The sequence below is a fragment of the Stegostoma tigrinum genome, chromosome 20, assembly GCF_030684315.1.
Source record: "Stegostoma tigrinum isolate sSteTig4 chromosome 20, sSteTig4.hap1, whole genome shotgun sequence".
Taxonomy (NCBI): domain Eukaryota; kingdom Metazoa; phylum Chordata; class Chondrichthyes; order Orectolobiformes; family Stegostomatidae; genus Stegostoma; species Stegostoma tigrinum.
Window position 1 is genome coordinate 30914152 of NC_081373.1, and position 17157 is coordinate 30931308.

Below are 17157 nucleotides of genomic sequence, written 5' to 3' on the forward strand. Positions count from 1 at the left end.
CGGATGGTGTAAGACTTTCCCAACTGGATGCTGTGTTCTTGAGGATAAATAAGGTGGCTGCTGTATTCTGGCATCAGAGGCTGGTTCTTAATTCCATTTAAGACCATAAGACCATAAGACATAGGAGTGGAAGTAAGGCCATTTGGCCCATCAAGTCCACTCCGCCATTTAAATTGTGGCCGATGGGCATTTCAGCTCCACTTCCCTGCACTCTCCACGTAGCCCTTGATTTCTTTGATGTTGGACTTGCAGGATGCCAAGAAACCTTGGTTCTCAAAAATAATTTTTAAAATTCTAAAGCAGCCAACTTTTTTAAGTGCCTATAAGGAGAAGGGCTTTAATACAGGTATGTTTCACAGTCTGCCTTGGCTGTTTTTAAACAGAGGACTGGAAGGTAGTTCAATTGATGCCTGTGATTGTGGACCAGAATAATATAAACCGGGGTCTTCCTCTATAAGCTTTGTACTGAATATTTAGAAGACAGGCGTATTGGTGAAGGTACCGCTAAAGATGTACTTGATCAAGAAATAGCAATTCAAGAACTCAGAAGTTGTTTGAGTTACTTACAAAAGAAACTTAAGTGGTAGAAAAAATCTGACTGTAGTCCTTCAGAAACTTTATGTAGGCAGTGTCATAATTCTGTGAAGACTTCTTTGGATGTTATATTTCATGTGTTTTAGGTTGTGTTTATTTTCAAATCTCTATGCATTGGATGCCTATCTTTTTGTCCGCAGTTAAAAGCAGCAAATTGTTCAGAAGTTGTGATCACGTGGTGTTTTACCTAGAGAATAATTGCATGCCTTGGTAAACGCAGTTGGTCACCATGTGTGAGATAATGAAGAAAGCAAGGACCAGTTTCGTTAAATGGAGATTTGCTGCTAATAATTGGGAGGATTTAAACAAACTTGACAAGGGTAAGGGGACCATGTTATAAACTTGAGTGGAAAGTCAAGGTACACCAACTTGGGTAGTAAATTGTAACATGAGGTGGGGTCAGAGTAAGAAAGAATGTATTAAGTTCTAGATTAGGGTGACTGTGCACAAGGGACCAGATAATTTATTTTACACACAAACTTGGAGCTGCAGGTGCAGGATATCCATGTGGAGCTTTGATAATGGATACTTGTATAAAAGAAGATGGCCGTTGGAGTCAGGTCATACAGAATGGAAACAGACCTTTGGCTCAACCATAATCCAAACTAAACTAGTCCCATTTGTCTGTGCTTGGTCCAAATCCCTCCCAACCTTTCCTATTCATGTACTTTTACAACATATAGAAGACATTTGGACCTGTACAGGCATACGTTCCATAAATGAGCCACTCTGTAAAAGTGTTGCCCCTCACTCTTTTTAAAAAAAACTTTCTCCTTTTCACCTTAAAATTATGCCCTCTAGTTTTGACCTCCCCCTACCCTAGTGAAAAGACATCTGCCATTCAGCTTATATATATACTTCATTACTTTACAAACCTCTATAAGGTTACCTGTCAATCTCCTATGCTCCAGTGGAAAAAGTCACAGCATATGCAGCTTCTCCTTGTAACTTAAACCTCCGTCAGTGGCAGCATTCTGGTAAATCTTTTCTCAGCCTTCTTAAGCTTCCTAATAACCTTCCCTGAAAAAACTGTCAAGCTCCCCTAATCTCCCAGAAGTGGATACGGCGCTCCAGAAGTGGATACGGCGTTTCAGAAGAGGCTTCACCAATGTCCTGTACAACCGCAATAAATGTCCCAACTCCAGTGCGCAAAGGACTGAGCAATGAAGGCAAGTGACCTAAACACCTTAGTCACCTTCTCTACATCTGATGCAAACTTTAAAGAATTATATACATGAACCCCTAATGGTCTCTGTTCTACAGCACTACCCAAGGTCTTAGTTTTAATGGAATAAATCCTGCCTTTGTTTTACCTTGCATTTAGCCAATTTGAGCTCCATGCCACTCCTCAGCCCACTGGGCAAATTGATAAGATCTCTTTTATAATTTTGGATATCCTTCAATGTCCACTATAACACTAGTTTTAATGTTATCTCCAAATGTACTACCCATGTGTTATAAATTCTCATCTAAGTCATTTATAGAAATGACAGACAAAAGTGGATCCATCACTGATTTTTTTTTTGTGGAACACTGCTGATCACAGCCTTTGGTCTGAAAAACAACCTTCCATCTCTTGTCTCTTGCCGTTAAGCCAATTTTGTATCCAATTAGTGAGTTCACCTCAATCCCATGTGCTTTTACTTTACTAATTAGTCTACCGTGTGGAACCTTGTGAAAAGGCTTTAAAGGTAAAGTAAACAATGTCCACTGCTCTGCCGTCATCAATCCTTTTGGTTATTTCCTCCAAAAAATTCACTAAAGCTTATGAGGCACAATTTCCCTTGCACTCAACCATGCTGACTATCCCTAATTATTCCTTGCCTTTCTAAATGCATATAAATCTTACATTTCAGAATCACTTCGAACAACATACCCAGCACCAGAGTCAGACACTCTGGTCTATAGTTGCATCATATTCTGGTATACTCTAGATCAGGTCCCAGAGGTTTATCGCTTTATCTTTTAAGACCTCCAGCACTTCCTGTTCTGTAATGTGAACTGTTTTCAAGACATCAAAATTTATTTCCCTGATCTCTCTAGCCTCCATTTCTTTCTCTACAGGAAAAACTGATGCAAAAGCTGGTTCATTTAATATCTTTCCCGTCTGCAGAGGTTCCATACATAGGTGATCTCTTTAGTCTTCCAGAGGCCCTACACTCTCCCAGTGTTTTCTTGCTTTCAGTGTATTTGTACAATCTCTGGATTATCTTTAATCTTGTCTGCCCAGGCTGTTTTACTTGCCTTCTTTGCCTTCTCGACCACTCTTTCTGCATGTGCCGCTGCCGCCCTGCCCCCACAATGCCCTCATACATCTCATGCTGTTAGAGATTCACTTGAACCTGTTTGTCTATATAGGCCATAGAACAGTACAGGCCCTTAGGTCGGCACAACATTGTGGGCCAATTGTCCTACTAAGATCAATCTACTCTGCGTACCCTACAAATTTCAGTCCTCTATGTGCCCATCCAAGAGTCGCTTTAAAGTCTGTAAAGTATGTATCTAATATGATTATTTTTTAATGCAGCCTCTATCTTTATTCATCTGTTGTTGCCTAATCCTACTAGCCTTACCTTTCACTCTTAGAGGAACGTGATGACTGACTGTGAAATCTTGTTCTCACATTTTTGAAAGCCTCCGGTTTATCAGGTACCCGTTTACCTGTGAACAATCTATTACAATCAACTTTTGAAAGCTCTTGTCTCGTACCATTAAAATTTGCTTAATTCCAGTTGAAAACTTTAATTTTTATGGAAGGCTTATCCTTTTCAGTAATTTGTTTAATTATGATCGCAAGACCCAAAATGTTCCTCAACTGACAAATCAGTCACTTGTGCTGTGTTATAAGCCCAAAGAAGGCCAAGCCTTACTCCTCCTAGAGTAGAAACATTGTCATTTTGACAAAGAAAATTTTCTTGAACACATTTAACAAGTTCTTCACCATCCAAACCTTTTAACACTATGGTAGTCCCAGTCAATGTTTTGAAAATTAAAATCGAAATCTCTTACAACCTTTATTATTCTTGCATATATCTAAAATCTCTGTACATATTTATTCACCATTTTCTCTAACTATTGTGGGGATTGTAGTACAGTCCCATCAAGGTTATCATTTTTATTGCTAATTTCAACACACGGTTTGAGTGGATGATTTTTTTAGAAATATCTTCTCGAGGTACAGTGTTAATGCTTTCCTTAATCAAAAGCACTACTCCCCCCTCCACTCTTGCCACCCTTATTAACTTTCCCTTAATGTTCCAGGTTTCAGATGCTGAGTTGCCAGCCCTGTCCATCCCTCCGCTAAATATCTAATAGCTATGTCCAAAAGACATGTTCTCAAACATGTCGTGAGCTCATCAGCCTTGTCTGTAAGATCTCTTGCATTGAAATAGTGCAGTTTAATTCTTCACTCACTTGGTTCTCTGACTTGGTCATATCTGTCTTTGCTGATTAGCTAGTTCTTTTCTGAGAACTATCTGGCATGCTGGTCACTTTCCAGTTCAGGTGAAACACATCCTTTTTGAAAAGGTCTTTTCTGCCCCAAATGAGCTCCCAGAGATCCAAGAGCCTGAATGCCTGAACATTACACCACCTCTTCAGTCACTGATTTATCTCCTTCACTGTGTTCTATCCCTCATTCAAGCCTGGCACTGGGACTAAACCAGAGATTACTACTTTGGAGGATTTTTAAAAATTATTTTTCAATCTTCTGCCTAACCTCTTGTATTTGCTCTGTAAGGTCTTAATCTTTTTTCCTTACTTATTCCTACTATTGTGAGCCATAATGTCTGACTTCTCAGTCAGCCTTTAAGAAAATGCTTCAAGCATGTCCTTAATTTTGGCACCCAGAAAGCAACAGTGTGTCCTAGATTCACGCTGACTGCTGCAGAATCTCCTGTCTGAATCCCCAACAGGAGAGTACCCTGTAACAATTATTCTTTTAAATGTTGTCAAACCTAGCCTTTCATGGTATTCACTGTTGATGTGCAAGATCTGACTGCCTCTTTCATTTTCTTGTGAGAGATTATCCTCTCTACAGTACTCAAAGCTGAATATCTGTTTGAGAGAAGAATAGTTGCAGGAGACGTCTGAACTACTTTGTTACCTTTCCTGACATTCAGCCATCCATCTGACTGATCCTGCTGTGTAATCATGTCTCTAAATCTACTAGCCATATAAACCTGCCTTCTGTTATATGTCCTCAATGACATCAAGCCTTAAAGGTAGATTTCTATTGATATGTATGAAAAACTACATTTCCTTATCCAAAGAATTGATATTAAATGTGCAAAAATAAAAGAAACAAATATCTTGAATAAAACCAACCGCTTAGTTGAACAAAACAATTCCTGAAGCAGCCCAGCAAACAGCTTTAAATCCTGTAATTTTCGAGAAACTTATTCCTGAACCAACCCCATGTAGGCCTATCCAAAAGGTCTGTAGAAACAACTTTTTAAAAAGAATCTCAACTCCGTAATTTAAAAAAATGTGTATTTTAAGGATGTTTAAACCAAACTGACCTACACATACAAATTGTTTTAAGCCTGTAACTTAAAAAAACAGAAGGATGAGCCATTCACATGTAGGCCTGTTCAAAAGTTCCGTAAACAAAACTCCATTGGGTGGGGGGCAAATGCTCTTGTTTTTTGAATTTTTTTTGAATATAAGAAAACCAAAAATGAATCAAAACACACGGCTTGTATTACTGAAATAGAATAATTATTAAAACAAAGTAAAGTTGCAATCTCAGGTAGCTGCAAGATCCATACTACTAAATATCTGAGAATACAGGTTTCTTGAGAACTATCTGGGAAGAAAAGAAAGGAGTGGGAGCAATGTTGATGAAAGGAATATCATCCTGTTTTGTGCCAGAGTCATCAAGGGCAGTTTTTTAAAATCAGTTAACAAACAATAGAAGGACCATTATTCTAAAGGCCTTCAACCAGTGGGAAAGTTACAGTAGAATAAACATAAAGATGCTGCAAAAGTTGTAAACACTTTTTTAGATTAGGTCCCAGCATTTTACAATGTGACAAATGATGGAATAGAAATCATGTGAAGGGGAAAGAATTTCTCTTCTTTCAGGAGAATTTTCTACTTTGATCTGTGTGCAATCCAATGAGGAAGGAAGCGTTGTTGGATCTGATTCTAGAGAATAAGTAGACAAAGTGGGTGAAGCATTAGTACGGGAACAGCCAGGAAGGGATGGTGGTTACAATATCAGAGTTTGATTTGGCCCTGAAAAGAGACGAAATGATTTAGAATAAGAATTAATTGTTGGAGGGCCAGCTTCAGTGGGGTGAAAGTGGATCACGGTCAGATAATCGAATGTTGGTGGGCAAAACTGTGTTTGATCGATGAGCTGCCTTTTTAAAGAGGAGCTCACGTGTAGTCGAGGCACATTGCTATGGAAGGGAGAAGTAGAACAAATGAGGCAGTGGTTTCTTTTAATGGTGAAAGTAAGATGAAGCAGCAAGACTGGATATGACTCAATTGGGTGTGGGGAAGGGAGGGTAAAGTAGTAAATTAAGGATTAGGCTTGATTTATAGATAATGGGAACTGCAGATGCTGATGAAGGGTCAAGGCCCAAAACATCAGCTTTTGTGCTCCTAAGATGCTGCTTGGCCTGCTGTGTTCATCCAGCTCCACACTTTGTTATCTTGGGCTTGATTTACAAAAGGTTGAGACAGGAAGTGAAACAAAAGAAAACCAAGCAAAAGAATAAGAATAGACTGGTAGGTGACATAAAAGGGAATGCTAAAGGTCTTCTTTAGGCATGTAAATAGTGAAAGACTGGTAAGTGAAGTATAGCTGACTAATAAGCTAAAATGAGAATGATGCCAAGCACTACTGCGTGGCTGAGGTATTAGATTACTGCTTGACAGATAATAATGCTTATCAAGACATTTTGAGGTAGTTGTGACACTTGATAGACTTTTTAAGACTTTTTAAAAGTGATAAATCAGCATTAGACTGGCTGGCTACTCTTGAAGATAAGTCACCAGAATCCAGATGAGTTGCATACCATGGTTGCCAAAGGAATTGGAAGTGGAAATTGTGCAAGAAACGAAACATTTCAATGATTTTTTGTAGGGCTGGTACCAGAGCATTGGAGAATAGTAAATGCTAAAGTATTTTTGAGTGTATTAAGATAGGTTCAGTAAACGCAGGCCAATCAATGTAATCTTGATGGTGGTCAAGCTTTTAAGAAAAGTAATTTGAAGCAAAATGATAGTCACTTAGACTTAAATTTTAAGAGACTAGAACATGGAGATGTGCAAAGGGATCTTTGTATCCATAGCAATGAGTCATGGAAAGTTAGCATACAAGTGCAGCAAAGAATTAAGAAGGCTTAATGGTATGTTATCATTTGTTGCAAGAGTCAGAGATATGTAGCATGTCCATACCGATGAGATATCCGAAATAATAAATCTAACCCATTTGGCCCATATCCCCCTCAACCCTTCCTATTCATACATTCATCCAGATGCTTTTAAGCGTTGCAATTGTACCAGCCTCTTCCTCCACCTGTGTGAAAAAGTTGCCCCCCCCCCCCCCCCCCGCCTCAAACCCTCGTCTCCCAGTCCCAAATTCCCCCAGCCCAGGGGAAGGAATCCATCCACTCACCCTATCCCTGCCCCAATGATGCTACAAACCTCCACAAGGTCACCCCTTGGCTACTGCTCCAGAATAAACAGCTCCAGTCCACTCTGCCTCTTTCTGCAGTCCAAATCCTCCAACCCTGGCAGCATTTCTGCAAATCTTCTCTGAACTCTTTCCAGTTTCACAGTATCCTTCCTATAGCAGGGGACTATAATTGCATGCAGTACCACAATAGCGGCCTAACCAATGTACTGTATAATTGCAACTTGATCTCCCAACTCCATACTTTTTGCATTGACTAATTAAAGTAGTATACTAAGACCTTGACCATAAGTGTATAGATCCTATCCTGACTTGCCTTTCCAAAATGCAAAACCTCCCTTTTATCTAAGCTAAACTCCATTCTGCCACTGCTTGGCCCATTGGCTGCATCTGATCAAGATCCTATTGTACTGTGAGGTGACCACCTTAGCTGTCCACTACACCTTCAATTTTGGTGATATCTGTAAACTTAGTAAACATATTTCCTATGTTCACATCCCAATCATTTGTGTAAATGGCAAAGAACAGTGGACCCACCACAGATCCTTGTGGAATACCTCTGGTCGCTGGCCTCCAGTCTGACCACCGCCCTCTGTCTTCTACCTTCGAGCCAGTTCTGTATCCAAAAGGCTAGTTCTCCCTCTATTCTGTGTGATCTAACCTTCCTGACCAGTCTACCATGAAGAACCTTGTTGAACATCTTACTGAAGTCCATGTAGATCACACCTGTCACTTTGCTGTCATCAATCCTCTTCATTACATCTCCCAAAAAATCAATCAAGTTCGTGAGACATAATTTACCATGCACAAAACCATGTTGACTAATCAGTCCTTGTCTTATTAAATACATGTAAATCCTGCCCTCAAGATACCTTTGAACAACTTGCCCACCACTGACATCAGTCTCACTGGTCTCTTGTTGCCTGGCTTTTCTTTGCCACCTTAAATAGTGACACCGTGTTAGCCGACCTCTAGTCTTCTGGCACCTCAACTGTGGTTATTGATAATACAAATATCTCAGCCAGGGGCCAATCTCTTCCCTAGCTTCTTGCAGAGTTCCAGGGTACACTTGATCAGGTTCTGGGGATTTATCCACTGTTATGCATTTGAAGGCATCCAGCACCACCGCTGTATAGTGTGGGCATCATTTTTCAAGATGTGGCTATTTATTTCCCCATGTTCCCTATCTTCAATATCCTTCTCCATCTGAAGCAAAATAATCGTTTAGTATCTCTTCTCTTCCCCCCCCAACCCCTCACGTGGGCAGCTTTGCTGCTCTTTCAGGGGCCCTATTCTGTCCCTAGTTACCCTTTGGTCTTTAATGTATTTATAGAATCCCTTTTGGATTCTCCTTAACCCAGTTTGCCAAAGCTAACTAATGTCCCCCTTTCTCCCCCTCACCACCTGATTTCCCTCTTAAGTATACTTGTACTGCCTTTATACTTTCCTAGGCAATCATTCAATTTCTGCCACTTAAACCTGACACATACTCCCTCCGTTTTCTTGACCAAAACCTCAATTTCTGTAATCACCCAGCATTCCCTACACCCACCAGCCTTACCCTTCACCCTAACAGAAATATACTGTCTCTGGATTCTCGTTATCTCATTTTTTTTAAAGGCTTCCTATTTTCCAGCCGTCCCTTTACCTGCAAACGTCTACCCCCAGTTGACTTTTGAAGGTTCTTGCCTAACACTATCAAAATTGGTCTTCCTCGAGTTTAGAATTTTAACTTTCAGGTCTGGTCTATTATTTTCCACCATTGTTTTAAAACTAATAGATTTATGGTCACTAGCCCCAAAGTGCTCTCCTGCTTATACCTCGGTCACTTGCCCTACCTGAGAGTTCGAGTGTAGAAGTACTTAATAGAACAGAACAGAAATTTGTCACATACTTTTACATGGAAGAAAACAGTAAAAGTTTTTTAGTTGCTTCACCACAGTGCCTACATCAATGACAGTCATATATAACAAAAAGAAGTAAAATTAGGACAAAGTTCGTGATGGCCGAGTCAATGGCTCTCTGGCTCGGACACAAGACAGTCATGCCAGGCTGCTGGCCTGTGAGACTGCCTGCCCGGCTACTGGACGCTGGCAGACCGAGACTGCCTTTCTCCTCCAGGTGTCTGGGCCTAGCTGCGACCTCAAGCCTCAGCATAGCCTACAAGTTCAGGCCAGGGGAGTCAGCCCACGACCTCTTCCTTGCTAACTGGAAGACGCCAGGCTGGGGCAGAGCTGTGTCTGGCTTGACCTGGTTTTGCTGCCACTGTGGCTGGAGGCTGCATCCTTCGCCCACTACTCTCCAGGCTTACAGCTAAGAAAACGGGATGGTGGGGGGTGGAAATTGAAAGTAAGAAGAAAGAGAAAGCAGATGGAAACAAGACCTGGGCTGAGCCCCTGCCACTCCACTGCCATGTTGTAACATTTTATTTCAATTACATGGAAACTTGGTTAGGCAGCATCTGGAGTACTGTGTGCACTTTTGGCATCTCTACCTTACGAGTAACATTGTCATCGAGGAAGTACAACGTGCAAGCTTGTTCCCAGGATGGCACGTCTGTCCTATGAAGAGAGATGGATGGAAGCTAGGTACATATTATCTAAAGTTTCAAAGAAAAAATAGGATTCTCGTTGAAACCAATAAACTGAGTAAAAGGATAGACAGGATAATCACCAACAAGACCTTTTACCCCCAGTGAGGAATCTGGAATCGGGGCCACAATTTCAAATGAAGTGAAGCCAATTGGGACAGATGAAGAGCATTTTTTTAAACTTAAGACAGTTGTGAATTTCTGGAATTGTCTACCCAGGTAGGCTGTAGAAGCTCAGTCATTTTGAGGAGGTATAAAGATTGGGTTTTGGCTTGATGGCAACATTCTACTGGTGGAAAAAGCCACGTATGGATTTGCTACGTAGTGTCAGCATGACACAGCTAGCTTCACCTGTACGAAGTTTTGAGACACCAGCCCAATTAGCACAGTCTGAGGAAAACTGGGTGTTGCTATTTTAGTAGTGTTTAAGTTCTGTCCTGCCAATCCAAGTTCACTTGAGGTGCTTTGTAAATGCCATTTAGATCTGAAGGTTTTTGAATTGATTCCTGTGTTATGAATTCTTCACATTGTAATTTTCTGATTGTGTACACCTATCCCATACCAAGTAATTTTATAGTGCAAAATTTTCCTTTTTTGCCTTGGTACAGCTACCTTTTCAGGTTTTAAAGTTGCCCTGAAACAGCATTTCAAGATGGAATTCATAAGCTGGAGCTATTTTCAACCATTACTGCACTCGACAATTGAGGCATTTGAATTGCAAAATAAAGTCTCAATGTGATTGAGCTTTATTGAATAGAATGATTTTTGGGAGAGTACTGGAGTAGTTACACTTTCTGATGATTCTTGGGAAATAAAGCTAGACTCCTACCAGAAACTGCTACTGAATTACTGTGACTGAAACTTGCTTCAATTGGAACAAAAACGATTAACTCTAGTCTCTTACTGCAGGTTTCCAGGTTGTACAATGCTAAGTGTAAATTAATGGGATTTGTTAACAAATTTAATGAGAACAGAGAAATTAACAGACCTTTGTCAGAAGAGAATATACACGCTAAAGGTTCGTTAATTTGTCCCCTCACGGGTGTTAATTGACCTGCTTCCATTTTTTTGTTTCATAAAGATGGGTGATGAGTTTTAATAGCGTTATGACACTCTCTGGTTTTATAGCTCAACCAGTCTAAGAAGCCCCTCCCCCCACTGCACCACACAACCAGCCCAGCTCTTCCCCCCCACCCACTGCATCCCAAAACCAGTCCAACCTGTCTCTGCCTCCCTAACCGGTTCTTCCTCTCACCCATCCCTTCCTCCCACCCCCAGCCGCACCCCCAGCTACCTACTAACCTCATCCCACCTCCTTGACCTGTCCGTCTTCCCTGGACTGACCTATCCCCTCCCTACCTCCCCACCTACACCCTCTCCACCTATCTTCTTTGCTCTCCATCTTCGGTCCGCCTCCCCCTCTCTCCCTATTTATTCCAGTTCCCTCCCCCCATCCCCCTCTCTGATGAAGGGTCTAGGCCCGAAACGTCAGCTTTTGTGCTCCTGGGATGCTGCTTGGCCTGCTGTGTTCATCCAGCCTCACATTTTATTATCTAAGAAGCCTGTTATTGTTTTATCCATTCTCTAATTCTACATTAATTCCTTGTGTTGTGGTTAACTTTTAGCTTTTCCACTTTATTTCTGGAGTTTTTAGCTAACTTGTAGTTCATCTGCAAGTTTATCCTAATAATTAGCCTCAGTACGCTATCTAAAATGATACTTAAATTTGCATCTGTTTTGCTATCATTTCCTGCCATATTTGTCTGTTTCCAATTAACTGGGGTCATTACTCCATATTGAATGTTAAGCTTCGTGATTGTTAATTGACATTCTATTCTAAATAGCATCTATTCCTAGTAATTTTTCTCACGTTGTGTTCTTCAGTTTACTAGGACATCTTGCGGAGTTTGCACATTCTCCCCGTGTCTGCGCGGGTTTCCTCTGGTTGCTCCGGTTTCCCCCCCTCAGCCCAAAGATGTGCAGGCTAGGTGGATTGGCCATGCTAAATTGCCCGTAGTGTTCAGGGGTGTGCCGGTAATAGGGGGATGAGTCTGGGTGGAATGTTGCAAGGGGCGGCGTGGACTTGTTGGGTCAAAGGGCCTGTTTCCACACTGTAAGGAATCTAATCTAATCTAATCTTTCAAATTTTCATTGAAGCTTTTAGTTATATTCGGGCTAATTAAAGAAGCTGAGCTGCTTCTGCTTTTGTAGTGTATTCATAAAAGGAAATAATTCAGTGAATGAACAATATGTTCGTACACAAATACTATAAATGATGTATTTTGGGGGAAAAAATGCAAATTAAATTCCAAGGTTGGGCAACATTTATGGGGGGGAAAAAATCTGAACTGGATAATGTTCAAGATGTAACAAGTCTTAACCCAGTATAGTGAGAGAAATAATAAAAACATGGGTCTGTGATTGTATTGAAGCCTTGAGAGAAAGCACTGTCCAAGGAATGATGGTGCAAGGTAAAAGGAAATAGTGACGGGAAATTAAGCATGTCTGTCAGAGTTGATTTTTGTCATGAGATGGTTATTTTTGAGGGTTGTTTTTGTGTTTTTGTTTTGGGGAACTGCAATCATTCTGACTGAATGAAGTTCACCATCTGTGTCTAAAATACTTGGATTTTGAGAAGTTGTATTTGCTTGAAGTTCCTTCACGTTTCCTCTTCATAAGGCATTTAAGGTTTATCAAATAACTTCGGAGAAATGTTTTATCAAATTTCAAATTTTTTTGTGGACGGTTTAATAGAGAAGGTAACCTTTGACCTTTCCAAACAAAAGGCAAAAGATTTCTTTTAAACAGTGCAAAATAAGTTAAAACTCTATTGCGAGTCTAACTCTGGAGCAAAATATGGAAGAAAATGGGTGCTTGATGAGATTTCTTCCCATGTTATAACTCTCAAAGTATTGTAACTGCGGTTTTCTTCCTCCTTCCTAACTTCCCTGTTATTAAAATGCAAAAGTCTTATTTTAGTAATGAATGCTTAAACACTATATTGGCAGAAGTCATTGTGCGGCAAGCTATCATAGCTAAAACTATTTTGCCTGAAAATGAATGATCTGTTAAGAGACACCCATCTCATCCGCAGATTTATATTCTCATAAGTTTTTAGAGTTGGATCACCTATTGCACGTATCTGATTTGTCAGATTTGGACCTTTTGTGCTTTAACTTAATAAAATTTCATGTTTGAAAATTGAATGTTTTAATCCTTGTACAACTGTTACTTGTATAAAACTGCTGAGACCCACTCCGGTAATGTGAAGGGTAAAAGGCGTGACAAATATTGTCCAGTAGTTGTAAAAGTGTGAATATATTGACTTAGTCATGTTCTGAGTTCCAGGCCATGCGACATTTATAAGTTGTAGATTGTACTGTATAGCAGTATTGAAACGGCTGACTTGAATCTAGCATGCTTTGTGTCTGGCAGGAGTCGTAGAAGGGGATCTGGCTGCAGTTGAAGCTTACAAGTCATCAGGAAGTGACATTGCTCGGCAGCTTGTATCAGATGAAGTACGCTTGCTGAATCGCCCTTCAGCTTTTGATGTAGGTTACACCCTAGTACACCTTGCTATCCGTTTTCAGAGACAGGACATGTTGGCAATTTTGTTGACAGAGGTGAGTTAGCCTAATAGTTCTATCATTTCTATTTCTGTTTAGGAAAACTACGGGTTGATGTCAAATGAATCCTTGCAGTTTGAGATTAAGCCTAATATAGTAAGTACAAAAAGATTTTTGTAATTCAAAAGTAGTGAGGGTACTAGTCCAAATTCAAAGTGGCAGAATCTACTTAATTCACGTCACTACATCCAATACGTTCAAGATGATCAATGATAATGAACCTGGACCAGCTTAATCCAGAGGCTCAGGCCTGTTCTCACTAAAGCAGCCAGTAGAGTTTAAAAGCAGCTAAATTAACATATTTAAAATCTCAAAACTGGGTAATAGCACAAAACTGTCATTGCTATTCTCTTTTAACAAATTGTGTTTGCAAAATGTCCTTAAATGAAAGAATGTTGACTTGGCTGAAAATGACGTCGAAGCTGCAGTCATCTTGTTGACTTTTAGCAGTTCTTGAAGAAGGCCAAGCCAGCTAGCCATTTGTATCAAACCACAGCAGAGGGGTCAAAAGGAGTAAAATTGGACTGACAACATGGCATTGACTTAAGCATAGTAAACAATACTGAAGAACCCTGTCAATACTGCAAATTCCTTCTTGACATGTCGGGTTTCTGCATAAAGGGGAAGACTAGTCTGAGACTAGTCAAGTAATAGCCTGAGTTGGTGAACCATGCAGAGTCATTTTATAGCTATCATCCTGGACATGACCATCCCTGGTTATATTCTGTCCTGCAGTAGGACAGAATCGGCAGAGGTGACAGAATAGTGTTAACAATTCTTAGGGAGTTATCCTGAGTCAGTGTTATTGACTCTAGACTTGATATAGTCTCATCAGGGCATCAGGTCAAACATGGCAAAGAAATCTCCTACTGCCCTTCCTCACCTGATGAATCAATACGCCTTTATCTTGGGCACAGCTTGAAGCATCTGAGGTTGGCATGAGTACAACTATATTTTGGATGGGAGAAATATGAAGAATGATTGATTTAGTGGAACCACTGCTGATTGAATTGCCTGAGTCGTTAAAAGACTCCTCTGTCAGACATATGGCAGATGGTGAGGTAAACATAAGACTTTGACTTCACCAATATATCAGTCAATGACATTTTTACAGGAAGGTGTGACCACTACATTCCCATTTCACAGTAAATGTACCCTCTGTTATGTGGCATTATCACTGTATGAAATAAGACTGATTTAGAGATCTAGGAGCTCAACACTGAATGCCCATGCTGTACTGGAGATCATGAGCAATATATTGATTGGTGCATGGAAACCTCATGGCCTGCCATAACCCGATTTTACCATTAGAATCACATTGGGGTCCCCCTTTTTGAAAGAGGGCATATCAGCAGGTATTAGCATGCCATACTGCAGGTGTGGCAGGGGAAAGCCTGACTAATTTGATTGACTTCACAAGGTATCCAGAGCCTTCAGCAGTTTCATGATGCTAGTAAAGTAATAGGCACTGACAGCATATGAACAATAGTGCTGAACTCTTGAATTCCTGGCTAAACTGCATCCATAGCCAAGCTGTTGAAGTGCCGTAAACTTTTTTATTAACGGGCACCTATGTGACCAGAAGCAGGGACGCTACTACTGAACTACAAGAGCCTGCCATCTCCCCCAGACGTTTCTCTAATCAGCCTCTTCAGAAGTCTTATTACCCATCTCAAAAATGGGTGGGGCTTTAATCCATGTCTCCTGGTTCAGAGATAGGGAGGCTACCACTGTGCCACAAAATTATTCCACTATCTTTCCCCATCGTCCTGGGCCCAAATATCTTCAGCTGCTTCATTACGAATCTTTCTGACCTTGTGGTGGTGAAAATGGCAATGTTTACTGATGTTTGCATACTGTTCAATAGCATTCTCAGCTCGGCAGCTAATGAAAATTCTGTGTCCATGCACAGCAATATGTGGACGACATTTGGAGTTTGGATCATAAGAGACAAGTAACACTTGTGCAATACAAGTGCCAACCAATGACCATCCCTAATGGAGAATCCAACTATTGCCCCTTGATATTTAGTGGCATTATCATTGCTGAATCCCACTGTTAATACACTTAGGACTACTGTCTTATCAGAAAGTGAAAAGGATCAGCTGTAAAAATATTGCAGGGTAAGAGCCAGTCACAATAGCAGTTCAGACTTGAGTCATCCACACCACCTGTTTCCCCAAAGCCTGTCTGGTATTTACAAGACAAGTCAGGAGTGTGATGGAATACTTTGCAGTTGCTTGGAATGTTGCAGGTCCAGTTGCATTGAAGAAATTCAACACCATCCAGGACAACACAGCCCACTTGATTTGATACCTCTTCACCAACTGAAGCATTCACATCCTCCCCTACCAATGCAGCGGCACCAGTGAGTGCCAAATACAAGTTGCTGTACAGCAACTCGCCAAAGTTTCAGTAACGTAGTTTCCAAAACTGACCTATACCACATAGATGGACATGACTACCAGAGTCCTAGGACACCAGCAGCAGCAAACTGTCCTCCAAACCTAGATTGGTTTTCCTTCAATAATGTTAAATCAAAATCCTGGAATTACCTTCCTAACGGTGTTGTAGGTCTACTTAAGCCATTTGAGGAAATGGCGTTGTACCACTTTCAAAAAGTGCAACACCACATCCCATGAAAGTATTAACAAGAAAAGGGGCTTTGGCATAGGAATCTCGAATGCAACAAATAAGTGATTTATTTCATGTGAAATTAATCAAGCCAAAATTATCTCTGATTTGTACTCCCAAAGAAAATAGTATATTGAACTTTTGAATTTTGTTTTCATTGTTAATCCTTGTATGTATTTCAGGCATATTTTAATGCCAAGAAAATGCAGTCTGTCTTGTATTGAATATTTGAGTGGTTTGTGTAAAGGTACAGTTTAACATTAGGGTTGAAGCAGGAGGGTGGTGCTTTTACCTCTCAAATTAAACTTTGTCCTCTGACTATATTTGTAGTCTAAATGATGAGGAAAATAAATGTTGTCTTAAAAATTCTTGAACGTGTATGTCATCAATATGTTCATTTCAGTTCTGATAAATACGTTGAGTGACTATTTAGTGCCTCTATTCTGCCTGTTTTCCCTGTAGGTGTCTCAACAAGCTGCCAAGTGTATACCTGCTATGGTATGCCCAGAGCTTACTGAACAGATACGTCGTGAAATAGCTGCATCCCTTCATCAACGCAAGGGAGACTTTGCCTGTTACTTCCTCACTGATCTGGTGACATTCACGTTGCCTGCAGGTATTCTAGCATTTTTGGTGGATTTTGACATAATGTCATGTAATGTCATGTGTCACTTTTTTTTAATGAAAGGAGCAAATTAGGTGGAAAGTACAATGTAGATCTGCCAATTTGACCAAGTTTAGGAAGGAGATAAAATTTAGTATTGCAGCAGTGTCATACAGTTAAGGTGTTGAAGTAGGCACCTAATGTTATTCCAAATGCACAAGACGGCTTTTCAACTGATACTTTCTCTCACCAGCCATTAATCTCAGCAGCAAAAACAAAATTGCTGGAAAAGCTCAGCAGGTCTGACAGCATCTGTGGAGAGAAAACAGTTAACATTTTGGGTCCAGTGACCTTTTCTCAGCTTTTCCAGCAACTTTCGTTTCTGTTCCTGATTTACAGCATTCGCAGTTCTTTTGGTTTTTATTAATCTCAGCAGGAAGGGACTTTGCAGTGATTTTTCTGT

At 40.4% G+C, this 17157-nt stretch overlaps 1 protein-coding gene across 6 annotated transcripts in view; it reads left to right on the forward strand.

The window, feature by feature from the left end:
* Positions 1–17157, forward strand: part of LOC125461841 (ubiquitin thioesterase ZRANB1) — a 66498-nt gene that overhangs the window by 15615 nt on the left and 33726 nt on the right. For 5 of the 6 annotated variants that reach the window (XM_048551114.2, XM_048551113.2, XM_048551112.2 and 2 more), the window contains 2 exons: positions 13266–13453; positions 16553–16706. In XM_048551114.2, the coding sequence (XP_048407071.1) occupies positions 13266–13453; positions 16553–16706 (342 nt within the window). Of the gene's footprint in view, positions 1–13265; positions 13454–13495; positions 13553–16552; positions 16707–17157 lie in introns of all 6 variants that reach the window. The other variant, XM_048551117.2, reaches the window with a different exon arrangement.